This window comes from Canis aureus, chromosome 26 (genome assembly GCF_053574225.1).
Source record: "Canis aureus isolate CA01 chromosome 26, VMU_Caureus_v.1.0, whole genome shotgun sequence".
Lineage (NCBI taxonomy): Eukaryota > Metazoa > Chordata > Mammalia > Carnivora > Canidae > Canis > Canis aureus.
This window is the reverse complement of record NC_135636.1, coordinates 26,991,971-27,010,420: the sequence shown is the minus strand read 5'-3', so window position 1 is coordinate 27,010,420 and position 18,450 is coordinate 26,991,971. Positions and strand designations below refer to the sequence as shown.

Genomic DNA, 18,450 nt, shown 5'->3' with positions numbered 1-18,450 from the left:
CCAAGATCGAATCCCACATCAGGCTCCCGGTGCATGGAGCCTGCTTCTCCCTCTGCCTATGTCTCTGCCTCTCTCTCTCTCTCTGTGACTATCATAAAAAAAAAAAAAAAAAAAAAAACTTAAAAAAAAAAGTTGTGTCCATGCCTCTGCTGTACAACCAGACAGACAAAACCAAGCCCAAATCAAAGGGCTCTTATAGTAACACCAGGGCATGTAGTTCCCTGTACCTGCAGAAATGCTTCTCCAAGGAGAATGGGAAGGTAGAGCTGGGGTTTAGGGCAAATCTGATCCTCAGGTATCTCCAAGGAGATACCTGTGTTCTTTTCACACTTATTTCAGTTATTTGTTGTTAAATAACCCACTATAAAACTCAGTGGCTCAAAACAACAATAATTTATTATTTCTCTTGACTCTGTGAGTTGGCAGTCTGGGCCATTCTGATAGTCTTACCTGGGATCTCTCACGTATTTTTAGCAGATGGTTCAGCTGGGGCTGTAGGGTGCATGGTGGCTTCTTATGCCTGAGTGTTTGGTGCTGGCTGTCAGCAAGGCCTCTCTCTCCATGCGGGCGCTCATCCTCAAGGACGGTCTCAGGTTCATGGCGGTGAGTGAAAGTTGCAAGGCCTCCTAAGGTCTAAGCTTCAGAACTCCCACAGCATCAGTTCTGCCATATTCTATGGGTCAAAACAAGTCACAAGGTCAGTCCAGAGTCAGAGTGGGAAGAGACCACACAAGGGCATGAATTCAGGGGGGTATGATTTGTTGAGGTCATTTTGTAACAATCCACTGTGCCATCCTTCCTTCACACCCCCACCCCCTGTCCATGAGGCCTCTCTGGAAGCCTTCTATGTGGCTTCCTACTGCTTGCTATCCCTGTCACCTCTAATCTTGATTCTTCACTTAACAGGCATTGTGATAACATAAAATCTCAAGTCCTCACCATGGCCTACAAGGTCCTGCGTGATCAAGTTTGTCTTCTACCATTTGCCCCGTCATTGACTGGGCTCCAGCCACATAGATATCCCTGGCCCTGCTTATCTGCACCTCAGGACCTTTGCACTTGAAGTTCCTTCTGTCCAGAATACTCTTCTCTCAGCATTTTGTTTTGTTAGCTCCTTCTCATGTTTGGGTCTCAGCTCAGCTATCACTTTCTCAGAGATGTGTTCCCTGGCCACATATAGATACAGATATAACTTGGTCATTTGTTATTGTCTATCTCCCATCAAAACCTGGACTGGATTTATGTTGTTACCAACTGTGTTCCTATTAAGTATGTGCTCAAAAATGTTTTTGCATGTTTACATTAGGAATTGATCTCAAGCCTCAGTGTATCAGTTGGGAAAAGATCCAGCTATAAAGAAGAACCATCCCCCCTCCCACCAAAATAATAGTGGCTTAACAAGTTGGAAGCTTACTTTCCTCTGTCTTAGCTTGGTTTCCCTAGAAGCCAATTCTGAGACAAGGATTCAAGTCAAAGTAGTTTATTGGAGAGGTGAAGGGACACCAGAAGGCAATGATGTACAAGAGCTGGCTTATACTGTTTGCAAGTGCCAATAGTTAAATTTTTTGGAATTTTGTAAGCCAATTGTTGGCTGTAGGCATTATTGAAAATTAAGTTATGTAAATTTTAAATTAAATAAATGATATTAAAATAAAAAATATGAAACTCTACCACTTAATCATTTTACTATATTTTACTATTATCTATGCTCTTGTGCTCGCTTCGGCAGCACATATACTAATATTATCTATGCTCTTGAGGTTGTTCATACCTATTTTATCTGTATGATAGAAATATTATGAAATGGTGTACTACTGCACATCTTTCCCCCATTCTGAGCTCAGTAGCATTGAATTGGTAGCAGAGCCAGCTTATCCATTAATGCAGTAGGCACATATACAAGGCCCACTCCACTTTTAGAGGCCATGAAAAGAAATTAATTTCTTTCTTTTTTAAAAAGATTTTGACAGAGAGAGAGAGAGAGCACAAGCAGGGGGAGCAGCAGGCAGAGGGAGAGGGAGAAGCAGGCTCCCCACTGAGCAGAAAGCCCAAATGCAGGGCTCAATCCCAGGACCCTGGATCATACCTGAGCTGAAAGCAGATGCTTAACTGACTGAGCCACCCAGGTGCCCCAAAATCAATTTCTTTTAAAATCAGAAGGAAAACATGAATTTTGGGGTTGGAGGGAAAGTTTTTTTTTTGAAAGTTTTAATATGTACTATTATTATATATAAATAAGTAATTTATATATTAAATATGTAGATATTGAAATAAAAAAAATACACACACACACACACAAAAGTGCCTAAGGCTTGTGAAAGTCATAATGCAGTTCTGGTTGGTTGGTAGCTTGAAATTGGCAATGGTGGGAATATTTATACCACCCCAAATCAGCAAATGCTACAAATCAGAGCTTGAATATTTATTTTGCTAGCAAACATTTTCTGTAAAGGGCCAGGTAGTAAAATATGTTAGGCTTTGTAGATTGTGTGATTGTGTCATAATTCTCAACCCTGCCTTGCAGTACAAAAGCCACTACAGACAACAAATAATGGGTGTCGCTGTGTTCCAATAAAACATAGTCTAGTCTGCCCTAGTTTCCCATGCCCTGGTCTAGACTTAGCATGCTAAAGAAAAAGCCAGTAGTGCAGATTCAACGTTAAGTGTGTTGTATCTGTAGCTGTTACACACAAAAATGTGACAGTATTTGAAACTCTTACCTGAGTTAGGAAAAAAGTTGGTCATGTCCTTGACTAATGACTGAAGTTCCAATGTACATCTTCATTATTTCATTTTCATTTTATTCATGAATATAAATAAAACTATCAACCCACAGTCATGTCAGAGCTATACTTGGAGAGGGTATGTTGTCAAGCAAGTTACCTCTGTGAGTAACTGAAGTGTAATCCTATGGGAAAACTCTAGAAAACAACCCCAAACACACACCTCACAGTTATCCCACTAAAAGAGCAAGGGAGCTGGGATATTTATACACCAACTTCCAAAAGTCGTTAGTGAGTATTTATCCAAGAGAAGGTTAATTTCTCAGCACTTGACCTTCTGAGAACACTGGCAGCTGAGGCTTTCTGCAGCGTTAGGAAAAGAGCCCTTAGACTCACAGTGGTGGAATTAATGGCAGCTAAAAAAATCTAGCCCACTTTAAGGGATACTGACAGTGCATTCCACACTCTCTGAAGTAAAAGTCTGGAAGACCCTTCTAGTTGCTGGGCTGGCTGTGCTTAAAATATTGTCAGATATCTAGGCCCCATCTGGCTTTGCCATCCCTAGAGTTAATTCATGTTCCTCAGGGTCCAATATGATAGCTAGAGCTCCAGCCTTCACATGCACATTCTAGGCACCAAGATAGAGGAAGAGATGAAAAATAAGGAGCAAAGTGTCCACATCAGTTGTCTTTTAAGGGAGGATATTGAAAGATGCTTTAACACACTTCCACTTACAACCCATTGTTCAGAACTTAATCACCTGGCCTCACTTAGCTGCAAGAGGGAGTGGGAAGTGCAGCCTTCATTCTGGGTAGTCACACACCCCCTGATAAAAATATTGTTTCTCTGGAAGAAGGAGGAATGTGGAAATGGCGACAACTAGCAGTCATTGCCAACTCCCAAAAGGGAAGAGATGCAAATGGAATGCAAATTGATATAACCTTATGTCAAAATAAACTGTGATGAGGATAGACACATATCAAAACTGAGGACCCAGGTCAGGGAATAAGGAGGTAGTTTTACTGCAATTCACAAGGGAAAAATGAAACAAATCCTTTCCCTATATTTAGACTCAAAGCCACAGCTGGATACTAGATTACAGCAAGTCATTGATACTTAGAGTGGGGGCACCTTATTTGTGCCTTCCTTTGCCACCTTCCAGGGGAGGAGTGCATCAGTTTTCTCAAAGTATTGGTGGCACAAAATTTATCTCCATGTTTTTGTTTGCTTTTTTATTTAACAGACTTTATTTTTTTAGAGAAGTTTTAGGTTTACAGAAGGATGAATAGAAAACACAAAATTACCAAAATTACCGTTATACCCTCTCATCCAGTTCCCAGTTTCCTCTATTATTAACATGTTGCCTTAGTGTGCTACATATGTTACAGTTGATGAGCCTATTATCATTATTAACCTAAGTCCTTGGTTCACATGAGGATTCACTCTTTGTGTCGTACACTGAGTTTTGACAGATTTATCTACCATTAAGAGTATCATACAAAATAGCTTCACTACCATAAAAATCCCCTATATTCCATTCTATTCATCTCTCCCTCTCTGCCAAACCCCTGGCAACCACCAATCTTTTTATTATCTCTGCAATTTTGACTTTTCTAGAATGTTCTAGAGCTGGAATCCTACAACCTTTTCAGGTTGGTTTCTTTTACTCAGCTATGTGCATGTAGGTTTCTTCCATGTCTTGATAGCTTGTTTCTTTTGACCACTGAACAATATTCCATCGTATGGATATACCATAGTTTGTTGATGGACATCTTGGTCGCTTTCAAATTTTGACAATTATAAGTAAAGCTGCTACAAACATTAGTGTGTATGTTTTTATGTGGAAAAAGTTTTCTTTTTTTTTCTTCTTTTTAAAAAATATTTATTTACTCATGAGAGACACACAGAGAGAGGCAGAGACACAGGCAGAGGAAGAAGCAGGCTTCATGCAGGGAGCCCGACATGGGACTCGATCCCGGGTCTCCAGGACCACGCCCTGGGCTGAAGGCAGACGCTAAACCACTGAGCCATCCAGGCTGCCTCTGGACAAAAGTTTTCAACCTGCTTGAGTAAATATCAAGGAGTACAATTACTGGATTGTGTGGTAAGACTATATTTAGTTGTGTAAGAAACTATCAAATGTCTTCCAGAGTGGCTGTACCATTTTGCATTCTTGCCAGCAATGAATGAGTTCTTGTTGCTCCATGTCCTTGTCAGCTTTTGGTGTTGTCAGTGTTTGGATTTTGGCCATTCTGAGTAGTGTGCAGTGGTATCTCATTGTTATTTTAATTTGTATTTCTCTAATGATATATAATGTTGAGCATCTTTTCATATGCTTATTTGCCTTCGGCATATCTTCTTTTGTGAGGTGTCTGTTCACGTCTTGGACTATGTCTTTAGTGGGTTGTTTGTTTTCTTATTCTTGGCTTTTAAGGGTTCTTTGTATATTTGGGATATTGGTCTTTTATTAGATATATTTTGCAAATATTTTCTCCCAGATTGAAGGTTTTCTTTTCATTTTCTTAACAGTATCTTTCTCAGAGCAGAGTTTTTAATTTTAGTAGAGTCTGATTTATCAATATTTTCTTTCATGGATTGTGCTTTGGTGTTGTATCTGTCCTCATGTTTTAATCTATCTTTCCTGTGGCCCGAGGGATAAATCACAGCACAGGACAGTGTAAACTAAAAGAGCAAGAGGATGGGAATTGACTCCTGGTCTTTTCCGTGTAGCAAAAGGCTCCCTCGTATGGATTACTGAACAATGTACCACAAATCATGAGTGGAAATTCCTACTGTAGGAGCCTGAGCTCTGCTTTCAGATACCCAAAGACACATCCCAAATGAGAAAGCAGGAGAGAAATTCAGTTACCAACTAGGTACGTTGAAACACTGCTAGCTTCATTTTACACTGCTTATACTCAGTTCCTCTGTGCTTCTCAGAGGTACAGAACCAATTCAGTATAGGGTTTCAGGAGACCCTGGCAGGTGCTGAGATGTAAATTCTTCAGGGGATGCAATAATATAGAAAGGAATCCTCTCACTGTCCACCTCTTCCCATAATTCCCCTTACAACAAAAGCTAATGCTTTCAGCTGAGAAGATATGAAAGAAGGGCTCACTGCCTCCTTGTCTTCTCTGCTTTCTTCCCATATCTCCTCCTCCACTGAGAGCTTCCCATGCAAGTTACCAGATACCTCTCAGCAGCCACATCTCTAGACCCTGGTATTCCTACAATGGTGGGTACCATCTTAATAACCATGATGGCTGCTTGGGCATGGGAAATGCCCAGACTGTGGACAGCCCTGCAGCCCTTGGGGGGACCCAGACTAACTAGCTCATGTATCAGTGTGGGTTGTCAGGAAAATCAGAGCCCCAATCATGAAAAAATCATTCCTATAATTTTGGCAAACTCAAGCTCTTTGGAGATAAAACCCCACTGGCATCCCAGTGCCAGTGTGATAGGCAGAATAATGCCCCTCCTCCTTGCCCACGATGTCACTGTCCTAATCCTTGGAACCTATGAATGTGTTGCCTTACGTAGCAAAAGAGGCTTTGTAGATGTGATTAAGGATTTTGAAATGGAAACGTTAGTCTGGATTATCGAGGTGGGCCCAATGTACCAACAGGTGTCCTTACAAGAGAAATAGGGAGGCAGTAGACAGACTCAAAGTGGGAGATGTGATGTCAAGCAGTTTGGAGTGATGAGTGTAAGAGAAGAACGAGTCAGGGAACATATCAGCCTGTAGAAGCCGGAAAAGACAAGGAAGTGAATTCTCCCCTAGAGGCTCCAAATGCACATAGCCCTGCTAAACCCATTTCAGACATCTGACCTCTGGAACTGTAAGGTAATGAATTTGTATTTTAAGCCACCAAGTTTGTGGTCATATGTTACAGAAGCCATAGGAAATGAACACATACAGGGACTATTTTGGGGCAGTTAGAAACCTTGGGAGACTTAGACCCCATTTCTCTTCATACTACCGGTTTTTGGAAGGGTCCCTTTCCCCTTTCTGACTCGTCATCCAGCAAAAGGCGAATAGATATTCAGGAACTGGCAGGACAAGACAAGCCGATCTGTCAGTAAAGGCTTTAGCATTCATATCTTTTATTTAAATATTTATTTCATTATTTTTAAAAGTTTTCCATCCAAAGCACAGCTGTAACTGGAATCCAGCTGTCCTAGGCAATAGAAATATCAACTTGGGGTCTCCTGAGGATGGCGGATTATAGATTGCTAGAGTCAAAAAGAGATTGTCCAGTTCAACCCACCCACTTGACAGACGAGGAACTGTGGACTGGAACGAGGTGGGGTGTCTGGGGATGGGAAGGGTGAGCAGGTACCAGACAGATGGCATCAGCTGGGTACCTGGCCCCGACCTGGTTCCTCCCATCATGGCTGCTGTTGGTACTGGCTCTCAGTGGCTGTGTAGAAGTCCTCCAGCACACTCTGGATATATTCAAAGGTGGGCCGCTCCTCAGGGCGGTTCTTCCAGCAGCGTGTCATAATGTTGTAGAGCTCCTCAGGGCAGTGCTCTGGTCGAGGCATCCGGTATCCGCGCTCCAGTGCCCGGATCACCTCAGGGTTTGACATCCCTGAGAAGGAGCCGTGGAATTAAAAAGGGAAGGATTGGGACAGGGAAACCCCAGGTGCCTCTCCAGCAACCATCACTTCCCACCTCCCCAGGGAGCTGAGCCCTTCCCACTATGAAAGCCAGGAACCCCGTCCCAGACTCTCCTACTAGGGCAGGAGCATGGCACCCAGTTTGGACCAATGAGAGCTGAGAAGCATTCTCCCAGGAGACTGCCAGGAAAAGTGTTCCTCCCTTGGAAGATACACCCTTCTTCTTTCCTACGACACTGAGAGACAACATGATCTTTGGAGCTGCGCAGCCTCCCAGGGAAGACCATCACAGACAAGCTAACCTAGAGTCCTGAGTGCTGTTGAGTGCCTGAAGCAGCCAGTCACCAATGCCAGACTCCTTGTCACGGAGACCAATCACTTGCCTATTGTTTCCACCACTCTTTATTATTTTGTTACTTATGGCCTAATGCTTCCTAATGGATATAGGTTCCATAACCCATTGCCTGGTTTTTACTGATGTACTCTCAAGACAAAACAGGAAGTCTATCTCAATGTCACTCTGTGAGTGGGACTATTTCCTTGTTCCATTGAAGTTTATGTGAGATATCCTTAAGAACAGTCTTCTAGGGTGACAGGCATTAAGGAGGGCAAGTGATGGGACGCCTGGGTGACTCAGTAGTTGAGTGTCTGCCTTTGGCTCAGCGCATGATCCTGGGGTCCTGGGATCAAGTCCTGCATCGGGCTCCCAATAGGGAGCCTGCTTCTCCCTCTACCTATGTCTCTGTCTCTGTCTCTCTCTCTCTCTCTGTATATCTCTCATGAATAAATAAAATCTTAAAAAAAAAAGGAGGACAAGTGATGAGATGAGCACTGGATGTTATACTATAATGTTGGCAAATCGAATTTAAATTAAAACATTAAAAATAAACACATGCACACATCTACATGTCTATGATGCCCAATTTTCTATTAACAGTCTAGAGATCCAAACTCATATATCCAAGTGCTTCCCTGAACATCTTTACTTGGATCTTTACAAGTCACCTCAATTTTAACAGGGCCAAAACAGAACTCTTGAATTTCTACCCCCAGACCATCACCCACCTGGCTGCTCAATTAAAACCAAGAGGATCAACCTTGATTCTTCTCTCTCTTTCTCTCTCTCTCACCTTCCATATCACCAAGTCACATTTTTACTTATTTTGAAACATAGTATCAATCCATCCACTTACCTCTGTCTCCATCACTTCTTCCTGTCCCACTGCTGCGACTGCTACCTTCTCCCCCAGCCCCCAATCCACTCCCATGCTGAATGAACCAAAGCTTCACTTAAAGATGGAAATCAGATGATGCCACTTCCCCTCCCATGGCTTCCATACACTTAGACTAACATCCACAGTCCACACTCTTCACCATGACCATGGGCCCTACAGATCTGGCCCCTGATGACCTCCTCGTTTACCATCTGCTCTCATTCCTTGTCTCCAGCTACCAGGCTTCCTTGCTTTTTCTTCAGGCACACTTCAAGGCCAAAGAGCTAGCAGTGCCTTCTACCTGGGATCTTTTCCCTAGTTCTTCACTAAGCTGTCTTTCAACTCAAATAGGACCTGCTCTGACAGGAGCGGGGAGCACCATAGGTGCTCCATTCACTCCCTCTCACACGCCCTGCTTCATTTTCTACTCAGCAGTGATCTCCAGTTGAGAATGTGTATGCATGTTCCTCCAGGCTAGAATGTGCTCATCTCACTATATCCTCCATGCATAACACACAGGAGAAATCTGATAATAATGATGAATGAACCAACTATCTATGCCTTTTATTTCTAATCTTCACAACCACTTCTGCAAAGTAGATAGCATTACCCATATTTTTAAAGGTGAAGACGCTAGGGTAGGAGAAGTGAAGTGAATTTCTCAAAGTGTGATTGTTGATGGGGCAAGATTCAAATTCAGGATGGTTTATATACAAAGTCAAGGATCTGCCTTTCTCCTTCTCCCCAGTGTTCTGGCTATAGATACCCAAGAGACATCTCAACCAGAAAGGAACAGAGAATAACATTATTTATGGAGTCTCAGGCAATCTACATACACATTGGGTATATCTTTGTACCTACATGGTCTACTCAGCATAGGGTGTTGCCCATAGGCATGGCAATAAATTCATCCATTCAACAAGTAGTTATTAAGCACCCACCATGTGCCAAGCACAGAGGTGGGCAGTGCACATATACTAGTGAGGAATATAGACATGATTCCTGGCCTCATAGAGCTCAGTGTCCTGTGGGAAAAATATTAAACAAATACTACTTATCAATTGCAATGAATGCTATGAATGAGACTGTATGGGGTCTTATGAATGAGAAGCAGGGGATGTATGATACTTTAGATGACTGCCTGGTGGGGTACAGAATGAGATGAAGCTGGAGAAATAGGCAGGGGCTGGATCATCCAGGACCTGCAGGCCATAATTAGAAGTTTGAGATTATGTCCCAATTATGGTGGGAGACCATTAAAGAGAGGTAGAGAAGGGACAAGATCTGTTTCACAATCCTAGAAGGATCCTTTTGGCCTCAGGAGAGAATGGCCTATGGGGGAGAAGGGAGAAAGCAGGGAGACTGCATAGGAGGCCACCACACCATCAAGGTTGGAGATGATATCGGCCTGAATGAGAGTGGAGGCAGTGGAATTAGAAGTAAGCCTGTATTTTGGAGTCAAGTGGCCAGAACCTTGGGATTGTTTCGATGTAGTAAGGGGTGAGAGAAAAGGAAGGGCCAAGCAAGCCCCCAGATTTTCAGCTTAAGAAACCCGGTGGGGGAGCCTGGGTGGCTCAGTTGGTTAAGCATCTGCCGTCAGCTCAGGTCATGATCCCAGGATCCTGGGATGGAGCCCCGCATAAGGCTCCCTGCTCAGTGGGGAGCCTGATTCCCCCTCCCTCTTTCTCTCTGATGCTCCTCTCTGCTCTCTCTCTCTGTCAAATAAATAAATAAAATCTTAAAATAAAAAAAAGAAACTAAGTGGATGGTGGTACCTTTAACTGAGATGGGGCAGGTGTGGGGTGGTTGAGGGCAAGGATCAAGAACTGTCTGAATGGACACACTGACAACAGAAGAGACCCAGGTTGGACCATGGAAGCAGCTACCAGCTGATGCCCCCTTCACTACCTGGGTAAGGGATCCGGCCGTAGGTGACGATCTCCATCAGCAGAACACCAAAGGACCAGACATCTGACTTGATGGTGAAAGAGCCAAAGTTGATAGCTTCAGGAGCTGTCCACTTGATGGGGAACTTGGCCCCTGTGGGGTTGGACAGGGCAGAGTCAGGGAGAGTCTGGGAACAGTCAGGCCTGGGTGTCTGCTAGGGTGAGGGAATAGATAGGACAGGGGCACAGCTGCTAACATTTGTCCTCAATCTGGTCTCCACAGAAGCAAGGGGTGTGTGTCTGAGGACAGGTGTCTAGTGTGGAGAGGAGTGGGCAGAGGGGTGCGTGCTGGGGGAGCTGACACTCCGTGCCACCTGGTTGATTCAGCCGATACCCCAGCGAACTACAGATTCTGAAGAGTAGAGTCCTTGAGGACTCATATAAATGGAATCATACAATATGCAGTCTTTGTCACTTAACATGATGTTCTGAAAGTTTTTCCACGGTCAGCATGTAGCTCAGTACTTCACCCCTTTCTTGTGGCCGAACAATATGCTCTTGTTTCTTCCACTTTTTTGGCTGTTATGAATCATTGCTATTCATACAAGAGTTTGCCTGTTTCTGAATTTTATAAAAGTGGAGCTGTCCAGCATCCGCTTTTTGGGGAGTCTGATCTCTTTCATTTCAATATTCTGTCCGTGAGAGCCAACCATTTTGTTACATGGGGCATTGGTTTGTAATTTTTCATTGCTGCGTCACATTATATTGCATGAATGCACCACAATTTATATATCTGTTCCACTACTCATGGATATTTGGATTCTTCCCGGTTTTTGTCTATTATGCATAAAGTTGCTCTCACCCTTAATTTCAACATGTGCTTGGCGAACTCGGTCTAGAATTGATCAGAGTCTATGGGCCAGGACACTCTATCCAGAAGGAATCCATCAAGCTTAATAACACACAGCTAATATGGAGACAGACACATATCTTAACTGTCAACTCTCACAACTCATCCAGGTGGGTCCTCTGGGTCCCCTGGCAGTGCTCCCTACCTTCCCGAGCGGTGTATTCGTTGTCCTCGATGACACGCGCCAGGCCAAAGTCTGCAATCTTACACACCAGGGACGCAGAGACCAGGATGTTGGCGGCTCGGAGGTCTCGGTGAATGTAGTTCCTCTGCTCAATGAAGGCCATGCCTTCTGCAATCTCCCCCCCAAACAGAGACACCCTCATTTTCACATCTGGCTCAGCCCAAGATGGGTCCCACCCAAGAATACAAGAGGAGCATCCAAGTTTGAGAAAACAGGAAAATGTGTGTGCCAGCTTTCCCTTTCTTGTGGAAGGATCCTGCTGTCATTTCTCTATCCCCTCATCTAGGCTGGGGGGAATCTCAGGTCCTAGGCTCTTTAGGGGCTACTCTGAGGTTCCAAGACTTCCAGATACTACTTTGAGGAAAAAACAATGGCATGATTTCCTCAGGACCTAGACACACACACACACACATACACACACACACCAGAACACTATAAGATACTCTCATTCCCAACCCTCTTTCTGGGGGACGACCTAGGTTAACATCATATTCTGCTGTATCTCTTGTACTTCCTTCATCCTCAAGCCTGGGTAGGGAAAATTCATTTATTCATTCAACAAATATCTACTGAGTGCCTCATGGGTGCCAGACATATTATTTAAACAGGTGGTGAGCCAAGCAAGGCTCCTACAAGAAGTAGTAAATGCCATCAAGGATAAACCAGGATAGCAGGACATGAAGTGTAGAGGGCTGTTTTGGATTGAGTGGTCAGGGAAGGCTGCATTGAGGAGGTAAAATTTTAGCAAAGATCTGAGTGGTGATAATAATAAATGTATCAAATAAGAGCATTCCTGGCAGAGAGAACATCACGTGCAAAGGCCCGGAGGTAGGAATGAGTTTGGGTGTTCATGGAACAGGTGGCTGAGCAGAAGTTGGCCTAGGGAGATGGGGGCTAAGGTGAGGGAGGGGAGCTGAGGTTAAGAGGGAGGCTTCTGATTGTGATGAACCTTCTAGATTTGGAGAGGAGGTTGAAGGGATAGTATTCTGAGCGCAATGGGAAGATGGTAGAAGTCCTTGAGCAGGAGTGTTGACATGGTCTGATGTATTTGAATGTCATCATGGCTGCTGAATGAATAATAGACTGTGTGGAGAATTCTTATTCACAAGGGGTGCCTGGAAGCCTCTGATGGAAAGATGTGGGGTATTTCCTTAGGGACCTTTTTCAAGGACTTGTTCATTAACCCTCATAAAGAGGCTTATAATTAACACCCAGACACCCAGAAAACAGCACTTATGGTTTACGAACTGGCCTTCGAGCTCCTCGAGACAGACGTTATCACAATCTCTGTTTTACCGAGGAGGTGTGTGTGTGTGGGGGGGGGAGACACTTTTTCCAGATCATCCCACCAGGAAAATTCCCAATGTCAGACTCCAACCAGTCTGCGGATTTCCAGGCTTTCTGCCTCATGTTGCCTCTAATTACTGCAGAACTCCAATGCTCTGGAGCTGGGTGCACCCCACCGGGGTGGCGGGGGGGGGGGGGGGGGGGAGTAGGGGGTAGGGTGGAGCCTGGTAAGACAAACCAAACACAAGGCTGCTCAAGGTCAGACAGGCGGGTGGTGCACTTGCGAGACGTGGCCAGCAGGGGGCACCCAATAGCTACCGGAACGGAGGTGTGAGGCTTCAGACTTTCTAACAAAAACTGGAGACTGATTTTGCTTTTGGAGTCGCAAGCCAGGGCGGAGAAGAGAGGTCTGGCCTGGGCAGGGGAGGGCGAAGGGCAGGGCGATTTAGCAGGCGTCCTCAAAGAGAGCAGCTAACAAGGGTATAATGTTAGTGGCAGACACTGTAGCTTAGTCATTTGTTACAAGATGATACCTGAGCTTAAAGAGCATTTGCTCTGCGCTTTGGGGGAGGTACTGTTGCTGTCAGCCATCCCAGGAGAGTCATCTACAGGCAAGAAGGCTGAATCCTAGAGAAATAACCGGTCCAAGTGGAGACCAGGAGTGGAACCCCGGCAGCCCCGCTCAGAGTCTGTGCCCCGATCCATCACTCTACCTGGAGCTTTGGCCTTGGATTTGGCAGAGCAGGCACTAATGCTGCTGGTTTCCACTTTTTTAGTACCCGTGGGCAGATATTCACGTTATTGATTCTCGCAGGCCCTCAGTGGGGTAGGTGGGGTTAACCCAATTCAGGAGACTGCAGAGGATAATGCCCAAGTAGCTCTGGAGCTGGACCTGGGCTCTGGCTGAACTACTTCACTCCTCTGTACCTTACTTTTCTTCTCTGTAAAATGAGGACAACAATAGAACCTGCTTCTGAGGGGTCATGTGAAGATTAATCCTCTAAACCTACATCAAAGGTGTAGAACACTGGCACATAAGTATTCACTTCAGTCATGGCTATTAACGCTCCCTGTTGAAGAAGGTGGCATTCAGAGAGGTTAAGCAACTTGCTCAAAGCTACACAGGCGGAGCTGGGATCAAAACCAAAACTCGATGTGACTCCTGAGCCCCTACACTTTCACAGCGTTGCTTCTCAAGGGCTTGTTACCTGAATGGATGATGGAGAGGTTCACTGGGCTCAGGGGTTGGTCTGAGAACTAGGGTTTGATGAAGTGGTGACATTTCATGACCAGCGAGCAGGCTGCCATGATGTTGGGCATTAAAACTTTTTAAAAAAAAAACGAAACAAAACTTGGGTTTCCTTCTGATGGTATCAGGGAACCACAGAATCAGAGCTGGAAGGGCCTCATGGGGGCTCTTCAAACTGAATCCTGCTGATACCTCAGGGTTTCCGGGGGAGTATGGGGGGCAAAGCAAAAAGCACTCTCTTCAATCAGAGCAGCTGTTTTGACCTAAATTTTAAAATATTCAGCTACTGTGTAAGATTTCATTTGACCAACAGAGTTATGGCTTTATAAAAGACTTTTGAACTTGAAAAGCACAAATGTGGTCTAATTTCCTCATTTGACAAATGAAGACACCAAAGCCCACACAGCACGTGGGTGACAGGACTGGGGCATATTCTACTGCACCACCTGCCTCTCTCAGACTGGAGGTTAAGCTCTGGTCCCCAGGTTGCCTTCTTGGTCTCCCTGGGCCCTCTGCTCCGGGACATACAGGGGCCAGGAACTTCTTTCCCTCCCTTGGCTTCTGTCTTCCCCTCTGTGAAGCAGGGAGAATGGCCTTGCCCAGCCTGACTCTCCCCCAACAACATTTCTGCCAGTTTGATGGTTATAATTTAGTTACAGGCCAGGCTATTGTTTCCCTAGGGATGTGGCCCATTCAAGTGAAAATGTCTTGATTTCCATATGCCTCTGGCATTTCAGATTCCAAAATTTAAAGCCTTTTTTAAATACCACTGGACATTCCCTCCTTCTCCTGGGATTTGCATACTCAAATGAGTTCTGCATTAGGGATCTCTAGAAGGCACCGCCTTAGGCCGTTTCCCTTAACACCCTCTTGGCTGCAAACTACACCCCTCTTATCTATGCCAGCCCCAGGTACCAGCTGCCCAGGCTCAGTTCTTTTGCTTTTCCCCATGGGTTTTGCACTGGCTGTTTCTTCCATCTAGAATATCCTCCTCTCTCCAATTCAGCTGCCTAACTTCCACTCATCCTTCAGGGTTCAGCCCAGAAGCCAGTTCCTCTGGGAAGCCTTCTTGGGTTGCTCCTGGACCAGGCTGAACACTCCAGCCATGTCCTCCCACAGCATCCCTTTCTTCTCCTGTTTTCCCACAGAGAGGAGAGGATGAGAGAGGACAGATGCGAAAAGCACTCAAGCCGGGGGTAAGAGGAGCTGAAGAGAGTGAGAGGAAGATGAGAGAGAAAATGGGATTTTAAGAAGTGTTCCTGGGGTTTGTATACATTATTTATTTTGCTGGATACTGCATCCTTCAACACTGAGCCGGGACCACTTGCATAATGGGTGTCTTGGAGATTCAGTTGTCTAATGTCTATAAACTCTGGGAGGACAGAAATACTCTCCATTTCATTCACCGCTGGATCCCCTGACATCAACACAGTAATTTAGGCAAACTACTTCACCTCACTGGGCCTCAGTTTCCTCATCTATACTCAACTTCTTTTCGATGCCTTACTTTCCTATTCTGTAAAACGGGATGACAATTTCCTACCTGTGGGTGGACTGTTACATTGGTGACCCCCAATGGACTGTGCCTCCTGAGACTCATGCCCTTGTGCAGCCTCCTCCCACACTGACCTGGGGCTGGGCCATGGGCCATACCTTGGCCAATGAAACTAGCAAACATGATGGGAGCAGAAGATTCACAAGTACTTGCACATTAGGGCTTAGCCCCTGGGAACCCTCCCTCTTGGAACCTAGCTACCATGCTATAAAGAAGCTCTGGCTGGGGATCCCTGGGTGGCGCAGCGGTTTAGCGCCTGCCTTTGGCCCAGGGCGCGATCCTGGAGACCCGGGATCGAATCCCACGTCGGGCTCCCGGTGCATGGAGCCTGCTTCTCCCTCTGCCTATGTCTCTGCCTCTCTCTCTCTCTCTGTCTCTCTCTGTGACTATCATAAATAAATTAAAAAAAAAAAAAAGCTCTGGCTGGACTACTGAGTGATGAGGAGCCACAGGAGAGACACCCCATGGGATGAGCCACCGTGTTGGACATTCTAACCCAGGCAAGCTCTCAACAGAATGCATCCACACGAGTGACCTCAGTCTCATCACGTGGAGCAGAAGAGCCACCCAACCAACCCCAGTCAACACACAACATACAAGAAATAATACACTGCTGTTGTTTTAAGCTACTAAGCTTTGGAGGAATCTGTTACATAAGAATAAATAACAAAGGGGCATCTGGGTGGCTCAGTCAGTTAAACATCTGCCTTCAGCTCAGGTTGTGATCCCAGAGTCCTGGGATAGAGTCTGCTTCTCCCTCTCCCTCTGCCCTCCCCTCCTTGTGTGCATGCTCTCTCAAATCAATAAATAAAATCTTAAAAAAAAAAAAAAAAAGAATAGATAATAAAAATCCCACTGTCTAAAGTTGATGTGAGGACCAAATGAGTTAATATCTGCAAGACACATACAAAAAAGTGGACATTTGACTCTTGAACAATGTAAGGGCTAGGGGTGCCAACCCCTGCACAGCGAAAAACCCACATATAACTTCTGATTCCCCCAAAACTTAACTACTAATACCCTAATGCTGATGAGAAGCCTCACCAATACCATAAGCAATTGATAAATATGTGTTTCGTATGTTATATGTATTACACTCCATATCCTTACCATAAAGTCAGCTAGAGAGGAGATGTTATTAAGGAAATCATAAGAAAGAGAACATACATTTAGAGTACTGTACTCTGTTCATAAAAAAAAAATCTGCTTATAGGTGGACCCATCACAGTCCTAACTCACGTTGTTTGAGGGTCAACTGTACACTCATATGGAGTGCTAAGCGCATGTTAGCTGTTACTGCTGGCACTATTATAGTGCCTGTCCAATAAACATGTGTTAAATAAATCATTGAATTCCTGTCCCCTCCCCACTGACATCCTCCTGTAGACTCTCACCTGGGCTGAGAAGTCAATGAGTTTTGGCAATGGCTGCTTGCTGCCCTCTGAACTTTTCAGGAAATCCAGCAGGCTTCCTATGGGGAGATGAGAAGCAACACATACTGCTCACACTGCTTTGGTCTATGGTTAAAATTGTTCAGAGTAATGGATTTTTTTAAGATTAATTAATTAATTAAATAATTAATCCATTCATGAGAGACACAGAGAGGCAGAGACACAGGCAGAGGGAGAAGCAGGCTCCATGCGGGGAGCCTAATGTGGGACTCGATCCGGGGACCCGGGGATCATGACCTGAGCAGATGCTCAACCACTGAACCACCCAGGTGTCCCCATAGTAATTTTTTTTTCATAGTAATGTATTTAAATAAAAGTCTTTGGGACGCCTGGGTGGCTCAGCAGTTGAGCATCTGCCTTTGGTTCAGGGAGTGATCCTGGAGTCCTGGAATCAAGTCCCACATCGGACTCCCTGCATGGAGCCTGCTTCTCCCTCTGCCTATGTCTCTGTCTCTCTCTGTGTGTCTCTCATGAATAAATAAATAAAATCTTAAAAACTAAAATAAGTAGGGACGCCTGAGTGTCTCAGCGGTTGAGCACCTGCCTTTGACTCGGCGTGATCCCGGATTCCCGGGTGTGAGTCCCACGTTGGGCCCCTTGCATGGAGCCTGCCTCTCCCTCTGCCTGTGTCTCTGCCTCTCTTTCTGTGTCTCTCATGAATAAATAAATAGAATATTTTTTTAAATAAGTAAGTAAATAAATAAATAAAAGTCTTTATTTACCAGTCCTAGTGTTTGTGAACTAGAATTTGAGTGTTTTAAAAATGACTTGGTGATTACTAGATAGGGGGTAATCACAATTTCTTTGACCGAGATCACTTTCTAAGTCTGGATGGCTGACTGGGGCCGTGCTTTCACAGCGCTGGAAGAACTGTGTATTTAGAACACCGAAAGCGTTTTTGAGATTTCAGAATCGCACCAAATGAGGTTGTGTGAGATGTTTGTGTTCATCAAAAAATGGGCAAGGATTGAAGATGGATGTGAAGTGGTGGCCAAAAAAAAAATCCCTTGGAAACCTTGGATTGTGGGCTGGCAGGGTGGGGGAAGCTCAAAACAAATGCTTTGCCAACTCTTAATTCCAGGGCATGGGTCTACCCCAGGAAGACAGCTTGTGAGGCAGGAAGCTGCCCCAAGCTTTGAAGGCTTATTGTGAGCCCATAGGCCTCTTCTACCTTCACCCAGTGGGGTTCTGGCCCCATTGCCCTCTCTTGTAATCCCATGAGCTCCCCTTCCCCTGGCATCCCCTTTATGGTTTCACCCCGTTAACCAGGAGGGCTGGGCCATTGCTTGTGAAGGCCCAAGTACTCAAGTTCAGTGGGTACTTGCTAGAAGGGCCCCTGGCCAGACTGAGGCATCTGGAGGGCAAGAACCA

At 45.0% G+C, this 18,450-nt stretch overlaps 1 protein-coding gene across 3 annotated transcripts in view; it reads right to left on the bottom strand.

Moving 5' to 3' along the window:
• Positions 1-6,810: 6,810 nt before the first annotated feature.
• The window catches only part of HCK (HCK proto-oncogene, Src family tyrosine kinase), a 40,013-nt gene continuing 28,373 nt past the window's right edge, over positions 6,811-18,450 (bottom strand). For 2 of the 3 annotated variants that reach the window (XM_077872673.1, XM_077872670.1), the window contains 4 exons: positions 17,023-17,099; positions 11,499-11,652; positions 10,466-10,597; positions 6,811-7,315 (listed from right to left, as the gene is read on the bottom strand). In XM_077872673.1, coding sequence (XP_077728799.1) covers positions 7,113-7,315; positions 10,466-10,597; positions 11,499-11,652; positions 17,023-17,099 — 566 coding nt within the window. In that variant the 3' untranslated portion in view covers positions 6,811-7,112. The remainder of the gene's footprint in view (positions 7,316-10,465; positions 10,598-11,498; positions 11,653-17,022; positions 17,100-18,450) is intronic. The other variant, XM_077872671.1, reaches the window with a different exon arrangement.